Here is a 15,996-nt window from a genome sequence, read left to right on the forward strand (position 1 = left end):
GATCTATGAACCCTAAGGTTTCTGTTTCAAAAAAGTTGGAGATTAAATTCATGATGTAAAGTTAAGATTTGTTGGAGGTTTTTACTGACTTTTGTGTTGATTTGCTATTAAATTATGATTTATTAACATTAAGACCAGATTGCTAGGATTACACATAAACCCTAAGCAATTGAACTCTAAATCAGTTGAAATTTTTTCAGTAACAAGATATGGATGATTGTGGCATACTGGAATAATTTCATGAATTTTCATTAAGATTTGATATCAATCCCCGATTTTTTAAAATTCAAATCAGTTAATAGATTAACACAGCAACTTATAGCATATCAATTTCAAATTACTCCAAACTTTCAAAGAATAAAGATATAGATGATTATAGCTTACGTTGATCGCGATCCTTGTCTCTAGGGTTGGTGATCCAAGATATAAGCTTTGTCCAACCCTTTTATACGCTCCAAAAGATCAAAAGAATACTCCAATAATCCTTGATTGTGTGATGCCTTGGAGAAGAAGCAGAAAATCAAGAAACCCTTTTGTGAAGAGAACTTGAGAGAGATGAACACACTTGAAGAGATAGAGGCTTTTTTCTTTTCTTTTTTTTGAGGAGAGAGGAGAGAGAAAATTGGAATTTTCTTGGGTGGGAGAGAGAGAGGGACGATTATGGTTCTCCCTTTGTGTTGTGTGGTGTTTTCATAGAAAAAGGCTAGGGTTAAGAGAGAAATAATAGTTTCCAATGTGAGAGCTCCCATCTTTGGCTTGTTTCCAATTTTCCCCTCTTGCTTTCTTTCTTTCTTGTTTCGAAATTGGATTTGATTCCAATCTTAATTTCTTGTCAATCAAGACATGTTATTCACATTCCACATTGCTTCTTTGGAAGAAAATATTTTTAAGCAATCATTCCTCTTTTCCTTCTTTCCTTCTTTTCTTTTTTATTCTTTTTATTTTTCTTTTAACAAATATGATGTCACCATTGTGACGTCATCAAGGTTGAGTGCTCAACTTGTGTGGGTCAGCCATGTGGGGCACCCACCATGGTGGTCGAACCATATGGGTGAACCCACATGAGCTCCATCTTTGCGGGCTTTAGCCCAATGGGCCATTTCACATGGGTTTCGGGTTTTTCCGTAAAATTCAATAAAATCTTTCTAAATTCAACATTCTGTATATTGACCCAACCCATTTGACATTTATGATGCATCCCTAACAAATGATCGAACCATCTTTTTTTTTGGAAAATAACTTTTCGGACCAAAATGCCCCTATTTGACCATTAGACATTCAAATGCGACCAAAATACCCTCAAATTGGTACGCCCCTAATGGAAAAAATTAAAAATGGAAAGTCTTTGTGGTCAAACTTCAAAACTAGAAACTTTTAAAGTTGGGTCCTTTCGGTGAGCAATATCAAACAAGATCATTTGGTATCCCCTGAAAATACCCAAAATGTCCTCAACACTCAGAATTTCCAAATTAAGCGAAACCCCTGAGAAATTCTAAATTTAGCAGGTTTTCCAAAATTCAGGAAATCATTCATAATCTCTCAGACACATTTCGGGGATCAAAAGAATTACACAGGAAAAGACCAAATTACTCCGAGATGTATGAATTTGGTGAGACTAGGGAAATCCTTAGAAATTCCAAAAATAACATATTTTCGAAAATTTATGAACGGACTCAAGATTTCTTAGACACAACTTATGGACCAAATATGACATATTGAAAATGTCTAAAATACCCCCGAAGTGCAAGACTAAGAGAAAACCTTGAGAGATCTAAATTTAGCAGGGTTCCCAAATCTTACGAAATTACTCGTAATTCATCAGCCGTACCCTCAAGATGATTTTGGATACATGAGAAATGATTGAAATATTCATAAGATGATAAAAACGTGGAAGCCCCATGAGTTTCTAAAAATAGCAGGTTCCCTAAAATACTTGAGATTTTCGAGGATTCTTCTATCATACTTTAGAGATAGTCTCAGGCACACTAGAAATGACCAACACAACCCCCAATATACCAAAATTGGGGAAAAACCTAGAGAGTTTTTAAAAATAGCAGCTTTTTCAAAATTCGTAAAATCACTCAAGATTTCTCAAATATAACTCGGGGGTCAAACGGAACATATCGGGAATGACCAAAATACTCCTGTAGCGTAAAAATGGGCAAAAATGAGGGAAATCCTCAAAATTCTAAAAATAACAGGTTTTTTCACTTGCTTGGAAACTTGAACTTTCATCTTCCAGATACCATTGGAACACCCTAGAAATCTTTAGGATTGCGAATCAACTTCAGAATTCCTTCAACGAGGCGAAATCTACCCTAAAATACACAGATGCCTAATCCTGGTGGAATACGGACTCGAAACTTGACAAACTACCGAATCTTTTGCTTTTTAAAGTGTAGCAAAATTGGGGTGTCTACAGATGCCCCTCTTTGGTAGAGATGACGTAGTCATCAAATGCCAAAGCAAAAGTGACAGAACCATTTTGCGTAGCTTTAACCAACAAAATATTCACAACTTGAAATGCAACCTAAATGCTTCCTAATGCAAGACCCTAGATAAAGTCCTAGAATTAGAAAGTTAAAAGAATCATTTACTTTGAACACCCTGAGTTTGGTGGTTCAAAATAATGGGAAAAGTGGATTCAATCTGACTGCCAAAAATTTCGCTAGTCAGAAAGGGACGCAACGCCGTTTTCGAATGGGATTGAGGAAACGAGAGATCACTTTTGAATGGACCGAGAAAGGATGAGATACTGTATTTGTACAGTTCCCAAAGAAAATGAGATACCACATTTGTATGGATCCCAAAAGGAATAAGAGACCATTTTTTAATGGACTAAGAAAGGATGAGATACTGTATTTGTACGATTCTAATGAAATGAGACATCATAATGATATGATGCTCAGAGATCATTTTCAAAAGGGCTTGGAAAGAACGAGATACTGTATTCATGCAGGTTCAAAAGGGATGAGAGACCATAGTCGTATGGACTCAAAGAGAATAAGAGACCATTTTCGAATGGACTGGGAGAGAATGAAATACCGTATTTATACGGACTCTAAGGAAATGAGACATCATATTTGTATGATGCTCAAAGAGAATAAGAAACCTTGATTCTGAACATCTGAAGGACTTTATAAGTATGATAGGGCTTTTCAAAGAATGGCTTAAGGTTGAATAAAGATTTCGACCGAATCTGTGAACAAGTTGCCTATGTATCCCACGGTAGGAATCAGGTCGTGCGTAGTTCAGGGCGAATGCCCCTAGTTTGAAGCTAAATTGTTTTTTCTTTTTGTTCTTTCTCTCTTTTTTGTTTCTTTTTGTCTTCTTTTTTTCCGATTGACTTCCTTTTTCTTTTTCTTTTTTTTTGGGACAATTGAATTTCTTTTTTTTTATCGACCGAACTCGGTTTGACCAAGCTGCCTATGTACCCCAGCGTAGGGATCAGGTGTCGCGTAGTTCAGGGCAAATGCCCCTAGTTTGATGGGTTTTAAAAGGAATTTTATTCAAGCTCAAAGGAATTTTATTCATTTTTGAATCTACTCAGATAGAATGAAATACCGTATTTATTCGAATTCTAAGGAAACGAGACATCATATTTGTATGATGTTCAAAGAGAATTAAGAGACCATTTTTTAATGGACTCAGATAAAATGAAATACCGTATTTATACGAATTCCAAGGAAATGAGACATCACATTTGTATGATGTTCAAAGAGAATTAAGAAACTATTTTTTAATGGACTTAGAGAGAATGAAATACCGTATTTTTACGGATTCCAAGGAAATGAGACATCATATTTGTATGATGTTTAAAGAGAATTAAGAGACCATTTTTTAATGGACTCAGAGAGAATGAAATACCGTATTTATACGAATTCCAAGGAAATGAGACATCATATTTGTATGATGTTCAAAGAGAATAAGAGACCATAGTTGTATGGACTCGAAGAGAATGAAATACCGTATTTTTACGGATTCCAAGGAAATGAGACATCACATTTATATGATGCTCAAAGAGAATAAGAGACCATTTTCAAATGGACTCAGAGAAAATGAAACACCGTATTTATACGGATTCCAAGGAAATGAGACATCATATTTATATGATGCTCAAAGAGAATAAGAGACCATTTTCGAATGGACTCAGAGAAAATGAAACACCATATTTATACGGATTCCAAGGAAATGAGACATCATATTTATATGATGCTTAAAGAGAATAAGAGACCATTTTCGAATGGACTCAGAGAAAATGAAAATGTGGAAACCCAATGAGTTTCTAAAAATATAAGGTTCCCTAAAACACTTGAGATTTTCGAGGATTCTTCAGTCATACTTTAGAGATAGTCTCAGACACACTAGAAATGACCAACACAACCCCCAATATACCCAAATTGGGGAAAAACTTAGAGAGTTTCTAAAAATAGCAGCTTTTTCAAAATTCGTAAAACCACTCAAGATTTCTCAAATATAACTCGGGGGTCAAACGGGACACATCGGGAATGACCAAAATACCCCTGTAGTGTAAAAATGGGTAAAAATGAGGGAAACCTTGAAAATTCTAAAATTAGCAGGTTTTTTTACTTGCTTGGAAACTTGAACTTTCATCTTACAGATACCATTGGAACACCCTAGAAACCTTTAGGATTGCGAATCAACTTCAGAATTCCTTCAACGAGGCGAAATCTACCCTAAAATGCACAGATGCCTAATCTTAGGTGGAATACGGACTCGAAACTTGACAAACTACCGAATCTTTTGCTTTTTAAAGTGTAGCAAAATTGGAGTGTCTACAAAGGGCAATCTGTTTTGAATTAAATTCTACTCAAAAACACTATCGCGGTCGATCGGCCCCATGTCGGTCGCTCGCCAAGACCAACCTGGAATTGTTCTGTTTCGATAGAACCATTTTCACGGTCGCCCGGCTCTCCCCGGTCGACCTGCCCGATGAATTTCGAGATGTCCTGGAATTTCTGGTTCCATCCCGCGGTCACCCGGCATAACCCGGTCGACCTGCACTGTGTAAAATTCCATTTTTAACTTTAAAATCTAGAGGCTTTTAGGCCATGGTATTTGGGTTTAAGTCCTAGGTTTTCAAACACATTTTTGGGCGTGTGTTTGGTTTTCAAAAATATAAAAACTTAAGTATGAAAACCATTTGAAAACCTTTTGAAAGTGCTTTTAACATAAAATCAAGAGGACTCCAAATACATTCTAATAGTGTATACCATTGAGTCTTCCTTGAACTTCTTCGGCTTGAGAGAACATCTTGAACTCTGTTTTGGCTCTCGTGACTTCCTCCAATCTTCAATACATGTTGTGAGGTACATGAGGTGTCACCATGGCATGTTCAACTCTAAGCTCCTTCTTGACACTTGCTAGGGGAACTTGTAGGATCTTTCATCTCGAGCTTCTTGACTAGATCATCTCCATATTGTGATGTCTTCATTGTAAGTGCAAGCTCTTTGTTCCTTTGATCCTTGATCCACAAGCCATGTGTTGAGAAGAGTTGTGTAATGGCGATTATGACATGAAATTCCTGTATATAACACAACACTTCAAAGCAACACATTAGTCCATAGATGCTAATCAATTTGAGTTTGCTAATCATCAAAACAAGAAGGTAAGGTGAATGATTAACCCATAGGAACCGATTAACCCATAGGAACCCTAGGGCTTACATTAACCCATTATGATAAATACACCCTCTAAAATTTAACAAACCATACACCTTATACATCAGGCCCCAATTTTTTATAAATACACCTCATACAACTTTAACAAAATTTAACCCTGGAGACACTCACCAAATTTTTACACGTTGGGACCGGGTATTACATGCATGGTCCGCAGAACCCCTTGGCTGACACCGAGGCCCTAATTTAGGTGTGCAACTCATGTCAATTTTTGGGAATTCGGGTTGAGGTTTTACCTTAAAATCGGATCGGGTTCAGGTTGAATCCTACTCGATCCGACCCAAGTTGTGCACTAGGGCTCATTACCTTGCATGAGTTCAAAAATATAATTTCCCTCAAAATTAATCAGTCATATAATTTCCCTCTTAAATTATTGAATGAAAAAAAGATAACTTTATTTACACATTAAGATCAAGATCAACAATCTTGATCTCAATCATTTTGAGTCCCTGTTCATTTTGGATTTTGAGAACTGATTTTGCATCTAGAACTGTGTTGGAAAGTTGCCTTACTTCCAGCCAGTTTACTGATTGTGATGGAAAGACAATATAGTAATGGTTTTAGGTTTTAGAAAACCATAGTATATAAAAGCCGAAAGTACTCTTGTGTGAGGAGCCACCGCAAGAGGTTGGGCATGAGGCTCATTGTGTGTCCAGCTACAGAGAGAGAGAGAGAGAGAGAGAGAGGGGGGAGGGAGGTCAGTTTCTTCTGGGGTTCCTCTTAGGGTTTCTTCTCGGGTTGTCTCTTGGTAATCTTCTCTAGGTTTTCTTCTTGGTTTATTCTCAGTGTACCATCTCAGGTGATAGAAGCATGGAAAAGAGTTGTGGGTTTTGGGTTTAGTCCATTGTAATCCTTGTATATTATTTTCTCATAGTGGAAGATCGTGTTTCTCGCCCGGGGGTGTATGGAGTTCATCTTGTGGCTTATTTCTTGTTTTACTTTTATGTTAATGTTTTCACGATCGGATTGATTTGACTGGCGGATTTTCTCAAACATACAGATTTTCTCAACAAATTGATTATTGGACTCAAATTTGGGTTTAATTTTCAGGGCACAGCTTATTTACATTGGTGCCCATAAATGAATGGTTTGGATCATCGGATAATGTGATCCCACTGTATCGCATCTTACTAGCCTGAGTAGAGCTATGCAATCCAATTCATACTCTCCACACTCTCTTTTCTATATAACAGTGCACATTAGCTCTGCTGATTATTCTAAAGCAAGCTATTGATTGCACTGTTAAGTTGTCTTGATCAGTGTGCTTTTTTTAGAAACAATAATAATAAAATAAAGGGACTTTTTCCCCTTTTTTTTACAATAAACCTATTGAAATTCGAAACAGTAAAATAATAATAAAATAAAGGGGCTTTTTCCTAGAAATTTCTAATATGTAAAATATGGGATTTGCAAGCATCCATTGCTGAAGGCATTTCGCAGATGGGCCGTTGCATGTGAGAGCAGCCACCTCATCAATGAAGACATAATCTGCTGAAAAGTGAGCATGTGTGGCTGCTCTCACATGCAACAGCCCATCCATGAAATGCCTTCTGCGATGGATGGACGCTAGAAAATCCCGTAAAATATATTCTGGAATCATCAGGAATCATGATTTACCAAAAAATTTATCCTTTTTAAAAAATATTTTCAATGAGTTTAAAAATACTACTTGTGGGATTTGCTAGGAACCATCGCAGAAGGCATTTCGCATATCACATATGGTCTGTCGCATGACAGACCAGCCACCTCGTGAATGATGACAAATCTGCTGAAAAATAAGCCATGCGACGGACCATTTGCGAAATGCCTTTTGCGATGGTCCCTACCAAATCCCTGCATAACTATATGGTGCAAACTCACGCACGTAACAGGGTGCGACATAGTTGCCGCCTTACACTGTTTGGTTGCATGTATTTTACCTCTGCATTAATAGTGTCAGTAGTCAACAAGGAGGAGACAAGCAATTAGATTTACTTGGAATTTATAGAGGTAAGTAGTGTTTGGTTGTCAACATGAAGTGTTATGGGATGTCATTACTAATATAGAGAGAGAATAGGAATAGGGAAGGGAGAAAAATTATAACCTTAGCTATATTTCCAACCGAATAAGGGGTTTTACCTGGTAGTTTCCTGGGATGTCAATTTTATATTCGCAATCAAACAAGGGATGTGTTTTGTTCCGACGACAGCCTCTTATAACATCAGCAGTTGTTGGATCAAAAATCAAGGTTGGCACCATGGCTACGTGCAGGTACGGGCGGGCACCATATAAAAATCCTACTTATGTTAATTTACATTAGAAGATAAACATTTGTCATAACAAAAATGCCCTTCGAGCAACTCAAAGCATGATATTTTTTTGGGAAATGATTTCAGCGCTCAAATGTTTTGATAAACATGCGCTCACTTTTTTATGCGCTCACTTTTTTGTCCTGTAGTATTTAAAGGACTTTAAGAGCTTTTTGAGAACCGTAATATCCTCTGACATCCCTTTAAATACTACACGACAAACAAGTGGAGCGCATGTTTATCAAAACACTGGTTGAATTTAAAATGTTCTTGAACATGAGAATTTAAAATGTTCTTGATTTCAAGACAAAAAACTGGAGCGCAGAAATCATTTCCCTATATTTTTTTTCCAAAAAGTTTTTGTTTTTTGTATCACTATGAATTTAAAATGTTCTTAAACATGAGAATTTAAAATGTTCTTGATTTCAAGACAAAAATCATGATTTTAGAAGTGATGAGAGGGCAATTTTATACCAAAAAAAAAAAAAAAAAGCAGGGGATTGATACAGTAAGTACTTTGCAGATTAGGACTAATAGGAAAACCCCCCTAAAATAAAATACCAAAAAAGACTAGACGAAATTAAATTAGTAGTTTATTACTAAAGATGGATTTGTATGGTTTCCACAAGTATTTTTCATTTTCTAAAGGAAAAATACTAGAGACAAAAGAGCATGCTAGCTTCAAAATACTAGAGAATCTATTGAACTCCATTTCATACCGGTGTAAACAACCAACTATTCCTGCTACAAAAGGTTCTTAGAAACTCCTAAACATGATTTGAGGATTTAGAAACATGTGAAAATAAAGCCTACAGTAATACCAACTTGGTACTTGATAAACAACATCTAATCCATGATCTAGTAATTTGCTAAAGAGAAGAAAACAAAAAGATTTAAAAGAAAGAAAATTAACAATATTGCCTAAAGATACATGAACGAAATAGAAAATTCCAAACTAGTTACCCTGTTTTTACTTAAAATGAGAACCCAAAACAAAAAGAAATCCCTTAATCAGTACCTTCAACTTTGAGGATGAGTGGTTTCCTGTGTGGCTGGGGCAGAAGCCACAGTTCTTTCACTGGTGTAAGCCGACTGAGAATACACAGTGGATGTGGGTTGTGGCTGTGGGTGTCCATAAGCAATAGGCTTAACGCCCTGAGTATACGGATACCCACCTTGTCCATAACCAAGTTGCGAAGTTGGGGGTGGTATATGTGGCTGTTGCGGCCCCGCATAACCTGTCTGAGAAACACCCATCTGATCATAGCCCGGCTGAGGTGGCAGTAAACCTGAGTAAGTCTGAGAAGACGTGTATCCAATTGGAGGAACATTTGGCTGTTGAATGTATTCATACAAGTGAGATGGTGGAGCACTATAAGGTTGGGATGTGGTTGTTCCATCCACAGTCAAAGATGGTTTTTGTTGATCATGTTCTTGGCCTTGGGCTAGGGCATCTTGCCCGTAATTTTGCTGTTGGTGAGGGTAACTTTGATCATAAATATAGTTAGTGTCTGGCACTGTTTGAGTGTAACCATAGTTAGCATTGGCCGTAGCAGAACCCGTTTGAGGTTGTTGTGTGTAGTAATCGTAGCCGACAGTTTGTTGAGGCGGTGGTGGGGCCGTTGAAGTGGGTGTTTGATCCCATCCAGTTGGTTGCGGAAAGCCACTGTAATATGGAGGGGGTGTAGGATATACACCTGGCTGTGTGTAGTCATACCCTGATTGTTGCATTAGAGAGGGACCTGGTGGGGCCCAGTTTCCAGGAGGGCGATAAGCCTGCTGAATGTAATTAGCTGACATCGATGGGTTTCTTACGCGATTCTGCATTTGAAAGACATAATCGGAAATGCCGAAAGTTAATCAGCAATCATAACTGAATAATAGCACTCAAGATTGCTTCTGGTGGAAAAAATTCAAGCAATAAATGACGAATTACATGGTTTGGCATGTCATGATAAATGACTCAATAATGCACAGTAGCTCTTGAAAAGTTAACTGATCAAGATTAAAGACCACCACTGTGATGTATTGAATGAATGAATTCTATTTCAGGTATTAGAGATTCAGTGGACCACCACAATCTAATGAATAAAAAAGAATCTAAAAAGATCAGGAAGGAAAAAAAGAAGAGATAAAACTAAAACCCGTGAGGAAGAAAAGAAAAAATGATGAAAGTGCAAATATTTAAAAATAAAGATGAAATAGCAAGATGCAGCAGAAGTGTGCATAGATCTAGCCAGGACGGAAAAAAAGAAGAAGCAACAATTAGTCTTAAATCTTTATCATTTTAAAGAAGAAAAATTGAAAAAAAAGAAGAAACAAAATGTTTTGGATCAGCTTGTAAAACCAAATAACTGTTAGGGTAAAAAAGACTAAATAATGCCTTCTCCAACAGCTTAAGCTTTTGGAGTAACTGGTTGATTCTCAATAACAATTACCCATTAAAATATAGCATATAAACAGTCAGTAACTGCACAAGAAACGGTTTTATAAGATGCTAGCTCTTAAGACAGCTTCCTAGCACATACGGAAGACTTAATGCTCATGCTAGCTGGCTTGAAATCCTTCAAGGTAGACCTTAAGGAACCCTAAAGGTAGACTTGGCAAAAAGTGACCCGGACCCGCGGGTCCACCCGGCCTGCCCGTAATATATGGGTTTGGGTCACGTCGGTTTGGATCATCCTTTAGTGTGGGAATAAAAACAGCAGCAAAAAAAAAAAAAAAAAACTGGATGACCCGCGGGCCCACCCGTCCCATACGAGTGGGGTCTAGGTTCACAATATAGTGACTAGTAAGATTCCAGGTCATTTGTGACCTGGCCCCATACCACCCGGACCCATACGGGTTGGGTGAAACCTGGCCTGGCCCACCCGTTGGCCAGGCCTACTTAAAGGTAGCTTAAGGCAGGCCAAAGAAGATTTAAAAGGCACTAAAAATTATTGCACTCGAGTCTTGCTAAAGTGGCATAAGTCAGAAAGCTAATTGTCACGAGGAAACTAGTTGGTTTCCCGTGATAGGCGCATGTGTGCCGTGGTGCCATGGAGAGCCATGCTAGGCCCAAGGTTGGGACCATTGCCCAAGCTACCTGGCTATTGAGAAGGCATCGAAGGTGCTTGGTCAGGGCCTATAGGGCCACAAAAGGTTGCTTCATCCCCTTATCCCAGTAGGTTGTGTGCCAAAATCTTAGTGGTGGCTGAAGAGCCATGCGGGGACCTGGCATGTGCACAGGGTGCCACGAGGAACTGTGGTGCAACTCATAGGTACCCTAAGAGAGCATTGGGTGCGGGCTGTGAGTTACCCAAAGGAATGGGGGTGTGACCTAATTGTCAAGAAGAGAAAAAAGAGAATCAAAACTTAAATCCCAAGAGGAAAAAGAGCAAAAAAGGGGAAGTACAAATATTTAAAACTAAAGATGAAATAGCAAGATGCAGCACATGTATGCATAGATCTAGCCCGCCGTAAAAAATAATTGACAATTAGTCTTAACTCTTCACCATTTAAAAAAAAGAAAAATAATAAAAAATGAATATAAAAATAATAAAAAATTAGAGAAGAAACTAATTTATCATGAAGGAAGGGGAGAGGGCTATGGTGGGTTTGAAGGTCTTGAAGCATGACTCAAAATATGATTGAACATCTCCGGCGTGGACGCTTTTTCTCCGGTGAGCTAGAGGGAGTGTCTCCTTCTCCGGGGGAATGGTTTGTCCTCTGAGCTTGTTGATCATGTTGACGATTCTCTCTTCCAGTGATAGCTCGTTAGGAGCGCTTCTGGGTCTTCTTCGTCAGTGTCTTCTTCTGTTTTTTTTTACTTCCTCTCCTTCACCTTCTTCTCCATCTTCCTCTTCGTCTTCCCATCTCTTTTCCTTAATCTTCTCTGAGTTTTCCTCCTCGTCTGCGTAGCTTCTTTCATTCTTCTCGGTTTCTTCTTCATCATTTTCTTCTTCTTCTTCTTCTTCATCTCCGTTGTCTTCTTCGCCCCCTTCATCATCTCTCTCTTCTTTTCCCTCTTCATCGTCTCTCTCTTCTTCTTCATCTCCCTCGGTTGTCTCTTCTAAAGAGGTAGTCGCCTCTTCCCAAAACACCTCTGGTTCTCCAATTTCTTCTTCAGATTTAGTGGAGGAAGAGGCGCTAGAGTCGGAGGTTGTGGTGAAATCCAGTATGTGTATCCCTTTGCATATTTTCGATTCACTGAAATCTTCTTAGGTTTTTAGCTACTGCTGGGGGTTTAGGGCCCAAGCCCTTCAAGTCTCCTCTCTTGGTGGAATTGTTGTCTGCCTGTTTGATAGGCGGGGGTTCTTCTGGAAATATGACTGGTCCTGGAGCTTGGAACCCTCCTAGTTTTGCTAGTGGGCCTAATTTAATCCCTTTAGGGCGTGTGGGAGAAGTTGAGGATGATCTCGCGTGGGTGGAAGCTCGCCGGATGAAAACTGGGTGGTTGCTAAAGGTAAGAGAGCCAAGAGGGTTGATAGGGTAGCGAACAGGCGTAGGGGTGTTGGTTTTGGGGATTGGAGGTGTTGTAGATGTGGTTTCAAAATTTTCAAAAAAAGATTGGAGGTGTTGGATGTGCAAAAAGGTCTGGTCCAATAGGGATTTCAATTTCCCTCCTCAACAAAGAAGGGCAGAATCATGTTCTGGATCTTTGGGAGGAGTAGCACCAAACTTAAGCAAAAATATGAGGGTTTCCCCAATGACCTCCAAAGGAGTGGCTTTTAACATTGAAGTGATTCCATTGATTGATCAATCAGTAATGCGGATTTAGGGATTTGGGGGAGGATCAAGGTGGGGTGCTCTGGAAATCTTCAGGCGATGGAGTTATGGCTTTCGTGTCGAAGTGGTATCCCTGGAGATGTAGTTGTTTACAAGATTTCCGAACTGGAGATCTTGATCACTACTCCGGTAGGTGCTAACAGAACAAAGCTTATGGAGGTATGGAAGAAGGCTGTCAATTCTCCTTTCACTGAGATCACTTTGTGGGTTGATAAATTTCCGATAGAAGGGAGTAATCAATGGTGGCTTATTGAAGGCGTACCGCTGGAAGCATGGTGTGAGGAGAATTTAAGGAGGATTGGGGAAAGGATCGGAAAAGTGGTGGAGATGGATTTGTCGTGTCAAGCGGGATTTGGGTATCTGAGGGCCAAAATGTTAATTGCTACAGAAGGGAAGCTGGGGAAGGAATTATCTTTCCAAGTTTCTCTAAGGGGTTCTAGCAGATGTAAGGGTTTTCCAGGAGGAGGAAGAGAGGGATAATGTTTCTGAAAATTGTAAAGAGTTAGCTTTTAGGGATAAATTGGGGTATATGGAGGAGTCTGATTGCTCTCAATCCGAAGAAGATAACATTGAGAGGGGTTTCGATAGATGGAAACGTTGCAGATGGAAGCTGGATCGTTGCAGAGGTGGGCGGAAGGATAGAGGAGGCTCAAGTTAGCAAAAGGTGTTATCCATCACCTTAGGGGGGCGCAGGTTAGAAGTCCAACACTTGGCGAGTTTTTTGAAATTCAAAATTCTTTTTCTCCAGTGGGATACAGATGGAGGAGTATTGTGGAGGGAAGCCCTGCTGAGGTGGCAGTTCTGACACCCACATCTGCAATTGATAGTTATTTCGACTCATTTCAAGATTTTTTGCCTAATTGCTTTAATATTAGGAGCCCGTCTTTTTCAAAGAACAACTGGGCCTCAAATTTTGAAAGCTCAGTGGGCGAGAATGGCTTGGTGTATGGACCCTTCAACAAATGATTCAATTCTTGGGCTGGGAGAAAGCCCATTGGATTTTTCTCCGGAAATTCAAGGTAATGGGTCCTTGCTCAACAAAAGGATTTTATCTTGGTCCACCCTTGGTAACGGCGTGAGATATAGAGGCTCTATCTCTGTTTCTAATCTATCTAGTTCTTCTGCCTGAAGTCGTGAAGTCGTTGTTGGGGTTTCTTCATCCAAAAGCTATCAAGTCTGGAGAATGGCCCTAGAGGAGGTTGTAACTTGTTTGAACTTTGAAATCGAGGAGGAGCTCGAGGTAGGGATTGATTATGAAGGTGGAGAATCAGGGGCCTCATCAGGTAATAAGAATGTAGGGTTTCGAAGGCCAGAGGAGAGGCATCCTGGAGGGGGGAGTTTTTGTGAAAACTCCATAGAAATGAAGAATCTGTTTCTAAGGGATGAAAGGGGGATCATGTTTAACTATTATGTGAAGATTAGACCTGAAGAAATTGATGGTGGGCTGTTCTTTATTAACCCTATATATAACTTGTTGTTCAGAATGGGGAAGAAAACTTATGGTTTGGAAAGTCTCTGTGCTAGGGCAGAGGGAACCAAGGACTCAAGATTTATGGTAAAATCTGTAGGAAAAATTCATTGTTCATCGGAAGCTAATGGTCATCGGAAGCTAAAAGCAATGGCTGTGTTGGGGCTGTGACTAAAGAAGTGGGGGTGTCGTCTGAAGCTGTTTGTGGCCCTGAAAAATTGTGGGAGGTGGAGTGGGGCTCTTCTGAATTTCTTCCAGAGTTGCAATGTGAGGAAACCTTGGAAGGTCTGAAGGAAAGGGAGATGTTGGACTTTTTTATAAATCATACGTTGAGTGTGAGCAAAGAATTGGGGGTTGTGTTTGGTGGGGAAGAGACGGTCTTTAAGGATCAAATAGAATCTGCTGAACAAAGGGATTTGGATGCTCAGGCATTAGCGCATCGGACTGAGGAACCAAGTAAAAAGAAAGATCGGGAATTAAAAAGATTAAAGTCAGGGGTAAATTATGGTGAAGGTGGGAGTGACGATGGTGCCATTTCGGGTCGTAGAGGAAGGAAATCAGGAGGGAGAAAGGGGAGGCTCACCTTAAAATTTTGTTCTTAATGAAGATAATCTCTTGGAACTCAAATGGATTGGGGGTTCAGGGGAAGAAGCTTCAAATGAAGGAGACGATTAAAAGGGAGAAACCTGATTTGATACGTATTCAGGAAACTAACTGGAAATTATTTCTAGAGAAATTATTAGGGGTTGTGATGTGAGATCAGAGTGGGATTTTGATTTTATCCCCTCTGTGGGGGCTTCTGGAGGCATTGTGGTAGCTTGAAATGAATCCAGTTGGAAAAAGGTTGAAGTTTGGAGAAGGAGATTCTCAATATCAGTGGCTTTTAGCAAGGTTGGAGATGCATCCAATTGGTTATTTTCGGGGGTTTATGGTCCAATTCTTCGGGCAGAGAAGGAAGCTTTCTAGGTGAATTGAACCGTGTTAGAAGTTTGCGTTCTCATCCTTAGTGCATTGGAGGAGACTTTAATGAAATAAACTCTATAGGGGAGAGACTGGGATCCATCAGATCAAATCAAATATGAGGGCTTTTGTAAATTTCATTGCCATTATCTGGATCGTTTTTTACGTGGTCTCGAGGTGAGAGTCGTAGCCGCTTAGATCGTTTTCTATTATCAGCTGAGTGGTTGGCTCTAGTTCCAGATGTTTTCCAGCAAGCTTTTATTCATTCGGTTTCGGATCACTGCCCAATATTGCTTGACCCAAGGCTGGAATCTTGGGGCCCGCCCCCTTTTAGATTTGAAATTGCGTGGATTGATTACCCTCAGATGGTGGATAGGTTAGAAGGATGGTGGAAGTCTTGTTTGGTGGAGGGGCAAGCGGATGTTGTAATAGGAAAAAAGTTAAGATTTATCAAGAATAAACTTAAAGTATGGGAGAAAGACAAAAAAGAACAGATGTCTGTGAGAAAGCTTGAGTTGGAGTCCAGGTTGGTGGAGTTGAAACCCTTAGAAGATAGTGGTTGGGGGGGGGGGAGGGGAGGGGGGAAGAGGAGTGGGAGGAGTTAGGCCGATTGAAGCAAGAACACCAAGCTATTCTTCTGCATGAGGAAATTACTTGGTGCCAGAAGTCTAGAGTGAAGTGGTTGTCAGAGGAAGATTAAAATACAGCATTCTTTCATGCGATGGCTAGTGTTAGAAGAAGAAATAATAGAATTGAAGTGCTAAACGAGAATGGAAGCATGGTTTCTAGCAAGGAAGGTATCTCTACATCA

The 15,996-nt window shown here is 39.5% G+C and overlaps 1 protein-coding gene across 1 annotated transcript in view; it reads right to left on the bottom strand.

The window, feature by feature from the left end:
* Window positions 1-8,677: 8,677 nt before the first annotated feature.
* The window catches only part of LOC143851776 (uncharacterized), a 47,166-nt gene continuing 39,847 nt past the window's right edge, over window positions 8,678-15,996 (bottom strand). The window contains exon 7 of the mRNA XM_077361260.1: window positions 8,678-9,811. Coding sequence (XP_077217375.1) covers window positions 9,011-9,811 — 801 coding nt within the window. The 3' untranslated portion in view covers window positions 8,678-9,010. The remainder of the gene's footprint in view (window positions 9,812-15,996) is intronic.

This window comes from Tasmannia lanceolata, unplaced genomic scaffold, assembly GCF_043159265.1.
Source record: "Tasmannia lanceolata isolate RefF3 unplaced genomic scaffold, GAP_Taslan_0.1 ptg000018l, whole genome shotgun sequence".
NCBI classification, from domain to species: Eukaryota; Viridiplantae; Streptophyta; class Magnoliopsida; order Canellales; family Winteraceae; genus Tasmannia; species Tasmannia lanceolata.